The sequence below is a fragment of the Monodelphis domestica genome, chromosome 1, assembly GCF_027887165.1.
Source record: "Monodelphis domestica isolate mMonDom1 chromosome 1, mMonDom1.pri, whole genome shotgun sequence".
NCBI classification, from domain to species: domain Eukaryota; kingdom Metazoa; phylum Chordata; class Mammalia; order Didelphimorphia; family Didelphidae; genus Monodelphis; species Monodelphis domestica.
The window spans coordinates 58,686,778-58,704,890 of NC_077227.1; the positions used below are offsets into that span (position 1 = coordinate 58,686,778).

General features: G+C 39.6%; 1 protein-coding gene across 32 annotated transcripts in view; it reads right to left on the minus strand.

Moving 5' to 3' along the window:
* The window catches only part of KCNMA1 (potassium calcium-activated channel subfamily M alpha 1), a 936,156-nt gene that overhangs the window by 239,408 nt on the left and 678,635 nt on the right, over positions 1-18,113 (minus strand). For all 32 annotated transcript variants that reach the window (XM_056819947.1, XM_056819943.1, XM_056819916.1 and 29 more), the window contains 4 exons: positions 18,008-18,113; positions 16,324-16,406; positions 12,094-12,163; positions 2,778-2,933 (listed from right to left, as the gene is read on the minus strand). In XM_056819947.1, the coding sequence (XP_056675925.1) occupies positions 2,778-2,933; positions 12,094-12,163; positions 16,324-16,406; positions 18,008-18,113 (415 nt within the window). The remainder of the gene's footprint in view (positions 1-2,777; positions 2,934-12,093; positions 12,164-16,323; positions 16,407-18,007) is intronic.

Below are 18,113 nucleotides of genomic sequence, written 5' to 3' on the forward strand. Positions count from 1 at the left end.
GGGACACTTTACAGTCAAAGCATAAAATGTACAATCTATGCCACTGTCCACATTATGGCGACTTCAGAGACCTGATGCTTCTGTTGAAAAAAGCAACTAGACCAGGATTTGGTTGGGCCAAAAGTAGCCAATGGTCATAGTATGAATCTCTTAGTAACAATCTTTCCTTTTAGGATGGAAGGGGATAAGGAGAAGATATAGATATTAACTGATGTTAACACTGATAAACTTCTAGCTACATTAGTCTTTTTAATCTCATTTCATGAATACAGATTGCTGCCATACTACCTCTATTAATCCCTCTTAGTCTGGAGGTATTTATTTAATATCCTAGTCTCCTGTGGTCAAACCTAATTAATCCAAAAAGAACTTGTGCACAAGGTCAGTGAATTATAGAATCTGCTTAATAAAATGTCATCAGTTAATTTCATGAACATTCCTAGACTTAGTCTACTGAAGTGTTGCTTGGTTGAGGATCTTAAACCTCTGGGGAAATGATGAGGTTGATGGATGCTGCTAAAGTGTTCAAAGGTGCCTGGAAATGATTTGCCTTCTTCAACAGAAACAGTCTTGTTTATAATATTAATTAGTTTAGCAAAGGTCTTGCTCAAAGACAGCATAAAATGGGAGCAGCCCTACCCCCCCCTCCAAAAAAATGTTGTATATAATCTTCTGTTTGATACTTCTATTTCAGGGAACATTTATTAATCACCTACTGTTTGAGACCTTAGAGATAGCAAAACTAAACTAAACTAAATTAACACACCGTTCCAATCCTTGATAACATAGTAGGGAGAAGGAAAAACAGGCAGAAGTCCATAATTCAGATTAGATTATGATAAGTACTTTGGTTTCTTTATCATTTCTTAACCCAGATGACTATTTTTCTTCTCTGTAAAAATAAGGTATTTATTTTGCTGGCCAGCAGCAAAAGCTTTTAGCATGAAAGGCCTGCAAGTCACACATTTTTGAAAATGGTACTTTTAGCCTCCACCAGAGGGCCTTTTGTTATTCCACAAGTTTCTACTTATTTTGCCTGTGCAGAAGAGAATCCAGATGCAAACTTTAGCCTAGACCATAAACATCTGAAGTAGGAGCTGGAATAAAGATCACTGGGCTTGGAGTAAGAGGAAATGTGAGTCTAAATGCTTACTTTGACTTTTGCTTGATAAATGACCATGATAACACTACTTGTATTACTGCAGCAATGAAAAACGACAAATAAAAATTCTTTTTTTAAATCCTCTCTCTAGGCAGGACATCCCTTTTCTCGGGGCTAACATCTCCTTTTCCTACCTTTTCTATTCTCTCTTTATTGGATTCTTCTTTGCCCCATGTCTGTACAATTAGGACTTATTCAGTAATCTCAGATGTCTCCCTGGCTTGTGGGATGGGAGATGGGAGTGGGGGAGACTTCAAAAGAAATCCCTCTAGAACACATGGCCCTTACTTATAAGAAAAAGGTGCCCTGATGTGGAGATGATCCAGGACCCAGCTATTCCACTCATCAAGTAAGAGTAGTGACAATAACTTAGTAGAACCCAACTGTGCCACGTCCAAGGGCAATCTCTCCCAGACCCCCTTTTCCCTGCCTGTCCCCTGATTATCTGATGCAAGGTTTAGCATCTTGGATGGTGCCCCACTTCTGGGTGTCTCAAGTCACCCTTATGATTTCCCTTGTATGAATTAAAATGTCCTTTAGTAGAGGACTGTTTCCCTATGTGGAAGAATCTAGTCAGTCTACCATTGTCCTCCAAATTGTCCTTATGGACTGGTCCACCACAAAAGATATTTGTAAGGAAAACACAATCTGAATCTTAAAGAATTTTAGAAATATCAACTTTTACTGCTACTATTCTGTTGGGATCAAGCCACTTTCTAAGATAAGAGAACTCTGATTAATTAGATTTTGTTGCCTATGTTTAATCATCATGACTGTCTAGACGATGAGCTCCCCAAAGCCAAAGGCGCCATGTTCTCAGCAGTCTCCCTCTGGAGGGAGGCCCCTGTGAGCTCTCACTCATACTCCCCCCTTCTCTGGGCAGAGTTGGTCATCTCTTTCATCATTCCAGTTAGGAGGGGACAAGGGTAGAGGAACTGGAGAAGACGGGGGTTGAAGTGGCTTCCTGGCCAGATCCATGGGGTGAACATGGGAGTGATGAGCAGTGGCTGGGACAGATTGAATTTCAGACTTGGAAAGGGCAATGTTGCCAAGAAGGCTGCTCATCTCCTCACTCTCCACTCAAACAACCATGACATGTAAGCCCTGCTGGCCCCCTTGATTGTGGAGAAATAAATAAATGAATTATGTTGTTGGGGTTTGGGCTTCAGCACAAACACATGGTCTGTATTTATTCGCACAGTGAGAGGTCCACCAGCCACTTGATGTAAAAGACCAAAATGATAATTCTTTTCGTTAGGCACTTTGGTGCCATATGGAATGTATATAAATCATATTTTTGTTTTAACAGCAGGGGCTTTGTTGATAGATAAACATGTGGTTTATCTAAAAAAGAGAGAGAAAGAGAGAGAGAGAGAGAGAGAGAGAGAGGATTGTGCTTTGAACAATCATTTAATGGCCGTGGATGTGCCAAATAAAAATAAAAACATAATTTTGAAAGAAGCTGGCCTTGTGCCCAAATCTTTGAGCAAGAATTCCTTCCCAACCAAAGTGGGTAATGTGTGTCTATCTGTTTTGAGTTTAAGCTGTGCTCTCTACTCAACCCCACGACAAATTGAATCGTGAACTAATGCTCACTAATAGGACAAGACATTACCTTTATGTATGACCTCATGGAGAAGAGATTGGCGAGCATCGTGGAGAGGCCTTGAGCCAGGCAGCTCTGGGCTATGAATCCTAGCTTCAGTTCAGCTAGGCAGATTGCGTCATCTCCTTCTTTCCAATTCCAGCTGGGGATGTTTAGCAGATGGGCCTGAGGGAACAAATACAGGTACAGGAGCCCCACTTTAGAAAGAGATGGAGAAAGAGATGAATTTTTTTCACTAAAAAATAAAAATAAAAATCCTTGCAAGAATGTGACATTGACCACTTGACAAGAGTCGTCGTCACCACCTTCTTGCCATTGTCTGGCTCTGACAAGTGCTATTTTCACTCAACTGGGCTGTTGACCAGACCTCCTCATTTCCTTGGGACTTTTCTGCATTTCTTCTAATCATTCTCCCTAGCTTGAAGGCCAATCCACTCCTTCAGCCAAAGAGTGCAAAGAGGGAATTTTCTCATGTGTCAGACAAATTAAGCCATTCGGCTAAATGAGTCCTTCAATAAAAACTGAAGCTCCCTTTGGGTAAGCCGCGTCTCAGATTTTGTATCATCACAGCCAGATCACCATTTTAGGAAAACACAAGATGTTTGATTGTCTGTTGATGGACTAATGTTCCTTGGACAAGGCCTGTTTAACATTATAATTTTTTTTAAACCCTTACCTTCCATCTTGGAGCCAATACACAGTATTGGCTCCAAGGCAGAAGAGTGGTAAGGGCTAGGCAATGGGGGTCAAGTGACTTGCCCAGGGTCACACCGCTGGGAAGTGTCTGAGGCCAGATTTGAACCCAGGACCTCCTATCTCTACGCTTGGCTCTCAATCCACTGAGCTACCCAGCTGCCCCCCCCCCATTTAACATTATTATCAACAATATAGATGAAACAGAGGAAATATGAGCATGACACGACTGGGATGTGGGAGCATGTTGGGAGAGAAGAAAAGCTCATGTGATCTCGGTTGCTATAATATAAATATGATATCTAAATCAAAGGAAGCAAGGATCCTGGACTAGTGAGACAATACATCTGGAAATCGTATACCTAGTTCTGTCTCCCATACTAGGAAAAGAAATTGACAAACCAAAGATTATGTAAAGGAGAAAAACCACAATTTTAAGTAATTTTGTCACCATAATAGAACATAGAAGAGTTCTGGGAATTGGGGGCATTTATTCTGGCAAAATAAGAATAAAGAGAGACATATTAAAATATGGACTGTCATTTGGAAGATGGATTGCACATTTGGCACTGTTCCTGATGGCAGTCCCCAATACATGGGAGTTATGGGAAGATGGACTTTGGGTAATATAAGAGTATCCTAACAACAAACCAACTTCCATGTAAAGTAGTGAATTCCCAGTCAGTGGAATTAATCAAATGGGCAAGAAGAGGCATTGGTGAGGAGATGGTTGGATTGCATAACTATTACAAAACCCTGTGGTTCTTTGATTATCTTCTCCCTCTTTGAGGTACTGGAAAGACCCACAATTGGGCTTTATTAACTTTTTATAATGTGCTCATAAATCTTAATTGAAGGAAAGAAACTTCTTCATGGCAGACTATGGAAAGGCAGCTCTCTGGTTCTTTCCAGAGAAGCCTCTCTAGTCATCTAAGTACTGACCCAGCCCTGGCTGCTCTTGGGAAGGACAAGTCTTCCAAGGGCCTGACAAAGCCAGATTCAAAAATACCAACATTTAAAGTTATAGCATATATCTGAGCTAGGATCTATGCGTAGAACTCTATGATTGCACATCACCTCCAATACCCACCAAATACTCATTTCTAGTGAGCTTTTCTCTCTCTTCAATGCCCTGCTGTTCTCTCATTTGAGGACATCGTTTTTTTGTTTTACTTTCCAAGTGGAGGCAGCTAGACTTTGAAGCAAAAGATTGATGTTTGAATGATGATCTGCCCACTTTCTAAATGAACAAAGCATTCCAACTCCCCAAGAATTATTGTCCTCAAATATATAATTGAGGAGATTCAATTAGACTAAAGGATCATGTAAACTTCCACTGAGCACTTATTAAGCATCCACACTGTGTCAGGAGCTTTGCCAAGTACTAGAGATTTAAAAATGAAAATACAAAAAAATCCCTACCCTCTAAAAGGTTATATTCGATTTGATTTTGTCTAAGGTCACTGCTAGCATTGACTTTTGGTGATACTTTAAAACAGAATAAACTAATTAAGTAATGAGATATGAATTTGAAGTTAAGTTTCCCAAGAATACTGGTGGAACATAGGATGACAGATTTAGCATTGGAAGGATTTCAGAGGTCTTCTACACAAGCCTCTAGGGACTTAAGAAATCATGCCACTGGACCTTCAGTGACCAATGAATGCATCTACTATGGAATCATGCCACTGGACCTTCAGTGACCAATAAATGCATCTACTATGGAATCATGCCACTGGACCTTCAGTGACCAATAAATGCATCTACTATGGAATCATGCCACTGGACCTTCAGTTACCAATAAATGCATCTACTATGGAATCATGCCATTCGACCTTCAGTGACCAATGAATGCATCTACTATGGAATCATGCCACTGGACCTTCAGTGACCAATGAATGCATCTACTACGGAATTATGCCACTGGACCTTCAGTGACCAATAAATGCATCTACTACGGAATCATGCCACTGGACCTTCAGTGACCAATAAATGCATCTACTATGGAATCATGCCATTCGACCTTCAGTGACCAATGAATGCATCTACTATGGAATCATGCCACTGGACCTTCAGTGACCAATGAATGCATCTACTATGGAATCATGACACTGGACCTTCAGTGACCAATGAATGCATCTACTATGGAATCATGCCACTGGACCTTCAGTGACCAATAAATGCATCTACTACAGAATCATGCCACTGGACCTTCAGTGACCAATAAATGCATCTACTATGGAATCATGCCACTGGACCTTCAGTGACCAATGAATGCATCTACTATGGAATCATGCCACTGGACCTTCAGTGACCAATGAATGCATCTACTATGGAGACAAGGTAATCATGTGGTCATTATTGCAGATGAGTGAGATATGATTACCAAGGCTTCTTTAATTTCAAATGGGGTGGTGGTCCCACTTATAGAATCCCTCTAAGTTCCATGTGCTTGTCAAAATAGAAAGAATTTCTTCTCAGTCCTCTCACTCATAACCTGAGTCTCTAACTCCCGGCCCTTTACTTTTCCATCTGGTTTGAGTTCTTTGTTTAGACATATTTTACATGTCATTACATGTGAAATTCAAGTTAGTTCCATTACTTGGGGCTTCCTTTGTCCCTTCTGTTGGCTAGCACACTTTCTCCAATCACTGAGTGAGGTGAGGATGGGGGTGGGTGTTGGGGGGAGGGAAGGAAAACTGTGCCAATGAAACAAAAAGATGATGATCCCCTGGGGATTCACATTATGAGTTTCTACCTTTTTTTGGCATCTTTAATGGAAAGAAATCTTGGCCTGGTAGAAGATGCTCAAAGAGAAGCATGGGAGCCTAATTTAGAAACTACATTTATTCCCCAAAGGCAAGGCCAGAAGCTTCCTACCAGTGACAATGTACATGGCCCTTACCTCAATGGAAGGATTTAGGAAAAGAATTGAATTGAGAGTGTGGGGAGGTCTAGATTCTAGTCCTGATTAACCGCTCACTAGGGCAATTCCTCTACATGTCGGGGTGATGTGGGGGGAAAAACACATTGGCATAAGAAAATTGTTTTTGAGGCCAGGTTCTAATGCTTTAATCACTTTCTACGGGACTCTACAAAAGAATCTTAATGTGGCTGTGCTTCAGTTTCTTTGTATGAGATATTTCACTGACTCCCTCACAAGGTAAAAAAAAAAGGGCCTTATGAATCTAAACAAGTATGAATTTTTAAAATCATTACCTTCTGTCTTGGAATCAATTCAAAAATAGCAAGGGCTAGTAAATTGGGGTTAATTGACTTGCCCAGGGTCACACAGCTAGGAAATAGCTGAGGCCACATTTGAACCCAGTACCTCCTGAATCCAAGTCTGATCTCTATTCACTGAGCCACCTACCTGCCCCCCTAATATGATTTATTATTAACAATAATTAAAGACTTATGCTTGAGCACAAAGAAGAGGTTAAAAAATCTACCTCCTACCCCTCCTGTCAGTGGAGGACTGAGGGTGTGGAACACCATGCAGACATCTTAATTGCCATGTATGTTTTGTTTGGGAAAAATTCTTTTTAATTCTTCATTACAAGGGATGGTTCTTTGGATAGTGGAGAAAGAGGGATATAATTAGACAGGAAAGGAAATTTGACATAAATTGGATTTATAAAATTTATCTTTAAAATAGTAATTCTTTCATTTCAAATGTCAACCTGGTCAAGTCAAGATTCAAAATCCCGAGCTTTTGTCTCAAGTTGAACTGCCTCCATTCTGATATCTTAGAAAATAAAGTACAGAGTGATGTTCCCAAAGGAGAAAACAGCAGAGCATTGAAGAGGGAGAAAAGGTGTCTCACTAGAATTGGATGTCTGGTGCAGGGGATGGAAGTGGGGAATGAGCAATCTTATGGTGATAGTTATGCTATGACTTCAAATATTGGTATTTTTAAATCTGTCCTTTAGTCCACAGGAAAGACTTTTGGCTCTAGAGTCAGAGGACCTGTGTTCAAATCTTGCCACCAGTTCTTACTATCTATATAGTTTTGAAGCTCTTTAACTCTCAGTTTCCTCAACTGTAATGAGAAGAGGTTGTTCTAGATAGACTCTGAAGCCTCTTTCAGGCATAGATCCATGATCTCAATTTTCTCACACACAAAATCAAAATAATAGCATTATCCCTTCCTGCTTTGCAGACAAAATTAAGTGGGTTAACATCTCATTAAATGGGCATTCAAAGCAAAATGCTTTGAAAGGTTTAAATTAAGAATCAGCATTAAGAGGAGTAGAATAGCTCAAGCTACATCCAAACACTGCATCCTTGTACTTTATGCCAATGACCATCCTTGCCATTCCCATCTTTATTAGGGAGCTAACTGAGCAAGAGCAATTCACCTCAAGGATCCTTCCTTGAGGAACTGAAAGTCCTTTATGGTGAGCATGGACTGTGCTGATGGCATCCATCTTTTCCTTCAGAAGAACAAATGTGGTGCCTTGGATGTTTTTCGGGCTGGCGAAGAGTAATCACTTCTGGGGACCAATAATTCCTTCCTTCAGTTCACTCTTTGAATCTACGGCTAGGTCAATGGGTCCACGAGTTAAGACATAGGAGAGACAAGGGCTGTTAGAACTACTTGTTCAGAGCATTTGCTTCAAAACTCACTGGAGATCCCACAAGGTTCTACACATGGGGTTTGACCTAACTTTTCCTGCGACAATTATGTCCTCCATGCTGAGAGCTGCTTAATGTTGAGTGAGAATATGAAGTCTTCTGGACCCCTTGGCTTTAAGATCCTTGAGGGCAGGGACTGCATTGTCATTGTTGCCTGGTCTGATTATTTTCACATTGTCAGCGCCTTGCACATCCTTATGGTCAAGGCCCTTTGGTTTCAGACACAGAGCACAACCTATCTATAGTTTTGGCGAGTTTCCTACTGATCAGACAGATGAAGTGACTTGCTCACAGTCATACATCTAAGAAGAAATCCGAAAACAGGTCTTCCTGACCAATAGTTCAGAATATCCCCACTATGCAACAGATAGTAGGTATTTAATCAATGCTCATTGAATTAAATATTTCCTGAATCAAAGAAGACAAAATAAGTGAAAAACCTACCAAGGATCATACAAGTGCAAAGGATTATTATAATTATATTTGAAGGGTAGGCTTGCTTTCCTATTGATGACATTAAAATGTATACCTGACGGACTATCCTGGATCATGTGGAAATGAGGCCCTTTTCACAGAAATTAAGGTCCTTGGAGGTTGTGAGTAACCCAATAAATAATAATAAGTAATAATATTTATTTTACTATATTTTAAATATTAAATTATTTAAATTAAATTAAATAAATAAAATATTTTAATAATAAACAATAAATAATTTTTAAAAGCTTCCATTGGGTGAATTTGAGCTCAGGTTCCATATTCCACAGTCATTGAACTACAGTGTGAAGTGGGGCAAAGCCCTGATAAGCTTGACCTTAGCCTATGGCTACTTTTAGTTGCTTGTGCTGCTCGGCAGGATGACTGGATGAAGAGTAGGAGTGCCAAGATTAGATGCCAAGATCACAACTCAGCTTCTCTACCTCTCCTCTTGAAGATGGCTCTGGTAACAATGTATTGGCAGTCCTGAGGCATTTCCTTGGCACTCAGTTGGGTGGAAAAAGGAGTCTGGGTAACTGTCAAAGCCAATTCTCCCTTCTCTGTTTAGAAATCTCAGAAGTTCTGCCATCAGGACAGAGTGCTTTTATGTTTCTGACTCGCCTGGCTAAAGTCTCAATCTTTGATTTTTGCGTAGCCCCAGGACCCAAATAAATTGGGACTAAAAGACTAAAAAGAAATCAGGCTTTGGGCAAGTAAGAATGGAAGGGAGATGCCCTCTATTATTTCTGAACAATTTATATAGTTTACATTTGTAAGAGATGTTGAAGATGAAAGTAGCCATGGACAGGCTCAGGCTCCAAACTGTAGTGGGCTGGTGGAGTTGCTTTAGGTTTGACAAGAATCATTTCACTCAAATTCAGCTGAATGCATTAAAAATATCCTAGCTTTGTTTCTAATTTAAAGGAGCCAAAACCCCTTTCCAAATATGTAGCATTATTATTCCCATGCAGTCTAAATCTGCCTTAAAGGAGAGAGAGAGAGAGAGAGAGAGAGAGAGAGAGAGAGAGAGAGAGAGAGAGAGAGAGAGAGAGAGAGAGAGAGAGAGAGAGAGAGAGAGAGAGAGAGAGAAAGAAGGGGGAGAGAGAGAGAAGGAGGAAGGAGAGGAGAGAGAGAGGAGAGGAGGAAGGGAGGGATGGAGGGAGGGAGGAAAAGAGAGAGAGAAAGAATCTAGCCCAACTAAACTTTAAATTGCTGAAATAAATAACCATCAATAGAAAGGAGGACTCTCTGACTTGGACACTGTCACCATCCAGTTCCCTATTAACATCATCCATCAGTGTCACATTCAAAGCCAGGAAAATTCCAACACTAGGGAAAGTTCCATGAAGCATAACTACCTATGGAACCCCAACCCAGGAGCATCTGCAAATTGGGGCTTGTTAGTTACTGGTATTATCTCCATGTGCTTAGTTCAGGGTTGTCCTGGTTTTCAAGACACAGACAGATGAATATGACCTTGGGTGGCTACCACCAAACCTGCTTGCCATGCAATGTTGAATTGCAGAAAAACAGCCACCTGCTGAGGGCTGGGTAATGGTTGGCAGTGGCAGTGATCTCTGAGCAGAGGGCCAATCACCGACAGCAGGATACACTCAAAAGAATGGCCTCCAGTGGGCTCCCACATGGCAAAAATGGGTCATCATTTGCCAGCAATTAAGAAATAATGGCATGGGGCTGCTGCATTTGGCAGAATGGAGTCATCTCTGGGTCATCATATAGCTTGTTATGTAGGGAATGAGGCCTGGATGATGGGGATCACTCTCACTCCTGATCCAGCAGGGAGTTGTTGTGTTCAACTAGGACACCTGGACCCAGGTATATAGCAGCATCCAATCTTTAGCACTCATTTCTAAGATAAGCTACTGAGTCTCAAATAGAAAAAGGAGTCACTAGCTACTTTCCCTCCCCCAAAGCTGTTTTCCTGGGAGCTTACTGGCTAAATGGAAAAATATTGCTTTTGAGAAGAGAGATGGGGCTCTGATTTGTGGATAAACAAATCACAAGAGAACAGAAGAAGAAACTGAAAAATTCAATTTTACCAATATCCCCTGAACCTCACATACATATGCACTTTCCTGGACAATACATCTTAAGAAATTATATACTCATTTTTAAATTGCCTGAGGAAGAACTCTGCTCATTCTAAACTTTATTTGGGGTGAACCATGTTCCACATTCTCATTCCATACACTCAAAATCTCTCAGTGTTAAAGGAGACCACAGGGATCACGTTTGCCAATCCAAAACCTCCTTCTGTTACTTTCCCTCTAGTTCAAATCCTTGGAGGTTCCAAAATTCATTGAAAACTGGTCATTCCATTCACACCATACTTATTCTTATATCACTGGGTCCTATAGGTCTTATAGCTTTGGACAGTGCCACTACAGAGTAATTGAATGTTTCAGAATGTGTCCCTTGCCTCTATGCATAGACTGTAAGTTCTTTGAAGCCAGGATCTCTTCTAGCTTTTCTTTTTTGTATTCTCCACAAGAATGGAATGTAGCATTGAGAACATAGATGCTACTGTTGCCTTGTTGTTGAATGAATGAAACAGAAGAGTGAGGGAAATTGGGTACTTTTCTCAAAATGTAATCTGGGAATGATCAAAAGCTCCTAACAAAGTGGAAACTTACAGAAGAAACATGTGAAGAGGTGAATAATGGAGATGTGACATAACAAAATCGAAATTGTAACAATGATTGCTTACATTTATATTGCATTTACTGTGTACCTAGTATTGTGCTAAGCATTTGACAGTGATTATTTCATTTGCTCCTCACAACAACCCCAGGTGGGAGATGCTATTATTATCCCCATTTTAGGGATGAGGAAACAGGGAGAAACAGAGGTGAAGTAATTTGCTCCAGGGTCACACAGCCAGTGAGTGGGCTCCAATACTTATTTGAACTCAGGTCTTTGAACTCTACCACTTAGCTACCACAGACAAATTAATTATTTTCTCTGAGCCTTATTCATTTCACAGAATTGTATCAAGATTAAATAATGTGTGTAAAGAGCTTTGTATCCGTTAAAGTGCTATATAAATGCTAGCTGTTTTTATGAACAAAGATCTTTTACACTCCATGATATCTAGTTATTTAGGCAGAAGGAATTTTCCAGAGAGGCTGTTGTTACCTATCATGACACTTTTTTCCCATAATGCTCTTTTGGTAGTATAGAGCCAAAGTAGAAAATGGGAGCCATAGGTGGTCTAGAGCCATGTTGAACCAAATCTCAAGAATAGACTGTTAGATTTTCAGTATCACCATTATATGTTGGAAACTGGCAAAATCTGCAAATCAGGCATGCTTTATTGTTTTGATTGTTTAGACAAAAAAATGTAATGGAGAAAAGGTTAATACAAATTAAACATAAAAATATATTGTGTGTTCTTTCTGTCTCCATCCCCAGGGAACCAGTTGTTAAATATGGACCAGCACACTACTGGTGGGTTCCATGTTTATATCCTCATGTGAGAAGCAGGCTCTAACTTCCTTACCTTGTTGTGATACTGAAGCATCTGGGTGATAATTCTGATCTTCGGATGGTAGTTCTTTATGGAAATGACTCTACAAAAGAAAGAGTTGAGGCTGAGTTCTCTCTATTTTACTCTCTTACTCTAAAACCTTTAATGCCACCCCATTGTTTCCTTCATCTTTAAAATGAGGTGATTGGACTAGATGATCAAGGTAGAGGTTTTTAACATGGGCAGTCCCAGGTATTGTAGCTGGCTTTAAAAAAAAATTCTCATTACTATATTTTGGTTTAATTGGTTTCCTTTATAATTCAATGCATTTTATCTATGGTAAAAATTATTCTGACAAGTACTTAGGATTCATCAGACCACCAAAGGAGTTCACAATATGCAAAAAGCTAGGAATCGCTGACCTAGAAGTTCTTTCTAGGTTTATAGCCAGTATGCTATCTATGGTCCTACATCTAGACATTATTCTAAGCCTAGATGGCACTCTCCTCCCATCTCTGATTCTCAGAATTCTTATCTTCTTTAAGGCCAGATTTAGGTGTTACTTCCTCATTAAAGCTTTCTTTGACCTCCTAGGTTCACCAAGTTCTCTTCTTCCTTAGATGGTCTGAAACAACTTTCTTCTTTACTCAAAACATTCATCAATTTATACCATTACCAGTTCTATAGATACCACATCCCCTAACTAGAAATGTTCTCCCTCATGATTTTATCTCTTGTTTTCCTTCAAGTCCTTGATAAAATCCTCCCTTTATCAGGAAGCCTTTTCTGATTTCCCATTAATTCTAGTGCCTTCCCCTTGTTGATAATTTCCAATTTATCCTGTATATACTTTCCCCCATTAAACCAAGATCCCCTTGAGAGCAGAGACTTTTTCCTTTTCTTCGGATTCCCTAATACTTAGCACAGTGCCTGGTCCATAGCAGGTGCTAAATAAATGTTTATTAACTGACTGAGGAACTGAATGTAAACTTTGAGAACTACATTTTAATTGTTGAGTACTACATCTTAATTGGTTTCATCTTTGTATCTCTGCACTTGGCACAGTGCTTTGAACACAGTAGATGATAAAGAATTACTATGACTAATTTATTATTGGTGAATTCTTAAATTAAATTGAGGAAGGAAGTACTAGAGTAGGTATGAGTTATTACTAAATAGAATTTGAGACCTCCTATTTTGCTAGTAAACTCTTCAAGCTTTATGGGAGTGGGTTGATTAAGTGGTCTCCCTCCCACCAAAAGTCACTGTCAGATACCTCAGTTTGTTTTTTCTTAAACCAACCACATTTCATTTCTTTTCAGAAAAATGTATAAGCCATATTGTAGGGAGGAAAGGTTGAGGTGGGAGGGATGGGGGAAGTGGGGAAGACTCAGCCAAGCAGTCAATGTTCTCCTAAAAGCTTATAAATGTGCATTTGAGAAAGACGCATATAACAAGACATCTCCCTGAACAAATTTACACTAGGATTCTGTTCTTAAAGGATATAGTTTTGTTTGTGAAAAAGCATTATGTCTGTCCCTCTCTATAATTCAGGGAACAAGAGGCCCCAATCATCCCAACAAGATCAGCTCATAAACAATGGTCAGCTCTCTAAGCAAGCCAATTGCAAATGGATATTTCCTCTTTTCATTTTAAGGGGGTAGAAGAGACATTGACAGTTTCCTTAGTCTGTTAGGTACAAGAAAGAAAAGGAAAGAAGGAGAAGCAAAACTAATTTTTAACCCAACATTTCCCACACCCTTTTTGCTGCCCTGGCCCCAAAGAAGAAATATCAGGCCATTTGTTTACCTTAACTAGAAGTGGCTTTCACTTGGGCTAAATAATTTTTAAGCCTCTGCATCATGCCAATCACTCTTGGATCTCAGTGTTCTAATAAAGTATAAAAGCTTGAACTGTTCAGGCTTGTGGCTTAAATAATAAGTGGCAATTAAGAGAACTGATATTTCTGAAATAGACCTTCCAGGTGGCACACCCAAAGGAAAGTGTCATCCCAAGATTTCTCTCCTGGGCTTTGTCCTGTTATTTATTTTATTATTACTTTGAAGGTTTGCATTTTATCCATTAAAACCACTAAGAAAATATTAAAGGAAAACAAGTGAGATGGGGTTGCCAGTGTGTACAGTGGATGGATACTCCAGCTCTGTAAGGTGAACTCTTCAAAGAAAAGTCTCTACAATCTTATTTCTACTGAGTGCAGAGGGGTCTGTGGAGAGGGGTAAAAAAGGGCAGGCAAAAAAATGTGCATAAAGTATGAAAAGAGAAGCTTAGTAAGGTCCTGATGCCTCCATCTAGTGACTGTAATAGGCAGGCATATTTGTTAATTCGCTAGAAAAGTGAAAGGAATGAAAAGATTCTCTCATGGGTGTCCCCTGTCAGATACCGAGGCCAAATGTTGATAGAAGAGTCTGTTCCATCCTAAATACATCAGACCAACCTTATCTTATCCATGCCTACCACCAACTTCTAGCAATAGGAAAGCTCATGTCTCTTGGGACAATTGATTAAAGAGGGAAGAAGAGATGAGAAGAATTCTAAAGTATTATGGCCTTCCTACATTAACCACATTCCTAGAGAAGAAGGCACACAGACCCACACAACATTGAAAGGTCAAGTAACACTCTCTGGGGAATAGGATGGATCCTCAAAATTATGGAAAATGTCCATTGGAATCTAACAACGATGAAATATTTGTGTTTGACTCCTCCTTCATCCAGATGGTTCTCCGTTGTCTTTTCAAACTTACTGTTAGGATACAAGGAAGGGAGAGGGGCACATATCTGGAGTCCTTGGAGGGGAACTTACTTTGACAAGAAGCTACAAAAGGGCTATCTGGAATGTAGTCCTAAGGATAACTCAACATCTAGTTTGGAGATAGAAGGAAACTTCCAGGCTACCTAATCCATTCTCTCATGAACAGAAGAAAGAAGGAGGCAAATGGAGATGAAGTGACTTGTCGAAGTCAAGTGTGATCACTTCAGGGTGATGACCTCCCAATCCAGTTCTCCCTCCTTTCACCATGGTGTTGAGAGGCATAGTAAATATATAATAATAATAATAATAACAATAAGGGTGATGATGATAACTAGCATTTATATAATGATTCGAGGCTTGCAAAGTTCTTTACAAATATTATCTCCCTTTATCTTCATAACAACTCTGGAAGGTAGGTGCTATTCTTTTCCACATTTTTACAGATGAGGATAAGGCAATCAGAGGTTAAGTAATTTGCATAAGGTCACAGAGCTGGTATGAGGCTGGATTTGAACTCAGGTCTTCCTGATTTCAAGTCTAACATTCTGTCCACTAAACCACCCAAACAACAACATAAAAGGAATTTGGCCTTTGACACTGGTAATATTGCCCAAGGATGTCCATTAATTTCTATAGCAGTTGTCTAAGGCAACTCCTTAGAATATATCTACCATGTCTAATGGTCATGGATTCCTCCATTATTTCCAATATAGAGACGCAAATATTGAACTGGAATTAGAGTAGATATTAGATGATTTAAATACTCTTGGGCCACCATGGCATCATGTGTGCACCTGTGTGTGTGTGTGTGTGTGTGTGTGTGTGTGCATGTGTGAGCTCACACATAACTACTTTGGTTACTTTCTAGTTCAGTGGAAAACCATCCATTCATGTATATTATTCATGTTCACAATAATCATAATCATAGACACAGGACTAGAAAAGGCATTAGAGATCATCTAGTTCAGCTCTCTAATTTTACAGATGAGGAAACCAAAGTGACTTGCCCATGCTTACATAGTTTGTAATTGGTATAGTTGGGATTTGAACCCACCATATACCATGCTACTTTCCTACAGTCTAGGCTCCTTTTCTCAGCCTCCCTTAGCCTTCTGGAGCTTGTCCTGACATTTCTCATCCTCACATTTCTTTAATCTCAATAGCTCCCAAGGCCACTAAAACATGCTACTTTAATGATGGCTTATAAGCTACCACCCTTATCGCAAACAGATAGGAAATGCAAGCTTCTGAAGGGAAAGAAGATTGTTGGCTACTAGAGAAGGGTGGGAAGAGGGGAAGGAAAGAACATGATTCATGTAACTATGGAAAAATATTCTAAATTAATTAATTAAATAAATGAACTTTAAAATAAAAAAAGACAGGAAAGAAAGACTACTCAAGAGAGTTGGTACTTTCTAGATACCTATAAAGCAGAAAAAGGGGACAGTGCCCAAAGAGCCCACTCCCTTTCCCCAGCTTCTCCATGGTTACCTCATTATGTTGGAGGCATCTTCAGCATCCGGGTCAGCGCAGTATTTATTGGCAAGGATCAGGCATGCATCTGCTGACTCTATCTAAGGCACGAAAGGAAAATAATAAAGCACACACATATAAATAGCTAGTCTTGTTTGCAATTTCTCTCTCTTGACAGCTCTTGGGGAACCTGGCACTTCACAGAGGAGAGCAAGCACGTAGGAGATTATAGTTTTACTTAAGAGTGTAGGCTGTAAGTTCTTGGTAGAATGTAAACATTTCATCTTGTTGGATCGCATGACAGGCACCTTGATAATTATACTTTTTATTTTGCATAGTGATTTGCATCCACCCTCCTCCAATTTATTTAACAAGCAATTAATTAAGTCTTATACCCTCCTCTTTTCTTTCTTTACTGTCTGCATTGTCTTTTTCTAAAAAAACACTTACCTTCCATCTTAGAATCAATACTAAGTATGGGTTCCAAGCCAGAAGAGCAATAAGGACTGAACAATTGACATTAAGTGACTTGCCCAGGGTCACATAGCTAGGAAGTATCTGAATCCAGATTTGAACCCAGGACTTCTTGTCATGAGGCCTGGCTCTCAATCTGCTGAGTCACCTATCCACAGCTTGATCTCTCTTTTTTCCCCCCCTGGGAAGTGAAGGCAAAGAGATTGAACTACTCCTTTCCATCTATCAAGTATGGGATGAAGAGAGGGGAAAACTCAGAAATTTAGGCAGCACAGATCCTTTGGATATACCTTTGCTGAGGGTGCATAGGAGTAATATTCACAGAAAATTACCTCTTACTATATCACTTTTGTCTCTAATGTTTAGAGTTTGGAAATCAAGTAACTTAGTCATTAGTAGTAGACATATCTTTCTTCCAGAAACTTATCAGTTACCTTTAGGTATGATATCATATCAGAAACTGATAGATCAATTTCTCAGTGAAAAAAAATAAATTAAGATGCCATTTGTTTCCTGAACACCTTCCCCCTCCCTGATTTTTTTTATTGTTATATTACTTAATTGTCTCTTCAGGAAGGAGTAATCAAAGTTGAAATGCCATTAAGTCAAAGAAGACCTTTTCAGAGAGGAATTACTTTCGGTTTAAAGGATTGTGGATGTGGAATTGGGAGAGAATTGAGAGGGCAGCAAATTTCCTCATTAAGTGACTTGACCAAGGTCATAGAAGTAACAAATGGCAAAGGCCATATTTGAACCCAGGTTCTTTATTAACTTGGAATCAGACCCTTGAGTCTATATATTAGTCTCTTTTATTTAGTTCAGGCCAGTTATGCTTGCATGCCTTCTGAAGGAGGAAACAAACAGAAATGGGACAGAATCTGATTAGGACTTTTTCCAAATATATGACATTCAAGGGGAAAGAACAAAGATTTTCCTCTTCCAATTCTCTATCAGTCATGCCGGATATTTATTAAAGCTCTATTTATTAAATCTCTTTGGTTCATCCCATAAGGGGCATCTTCCATCAACTCTAAAATCTTGGGATCTCTTCCAATTGCTGATTCCTCTACATATTGATAAAAAGGCCCACGGACTATAAGCTGAAGGATTGGGTAGTTTTGTGTTTGGTCACTGTCTTTCCAGAACCATCGTACCCAGAGCTCCCACCAGAAACCTAAATATGCACATTGAAATGGTCTGAAAGCTGAAGCAGTCAATTGTGCCTTACCTTGACTCTTGCCAGGTCATGTGGATTGAGGACTGATCCTTGATAAAATTCCACCTGGGTAAAGTGACGTTTAAACAGAGCTTCAAGCTCCAAGTTTGGGGAAATA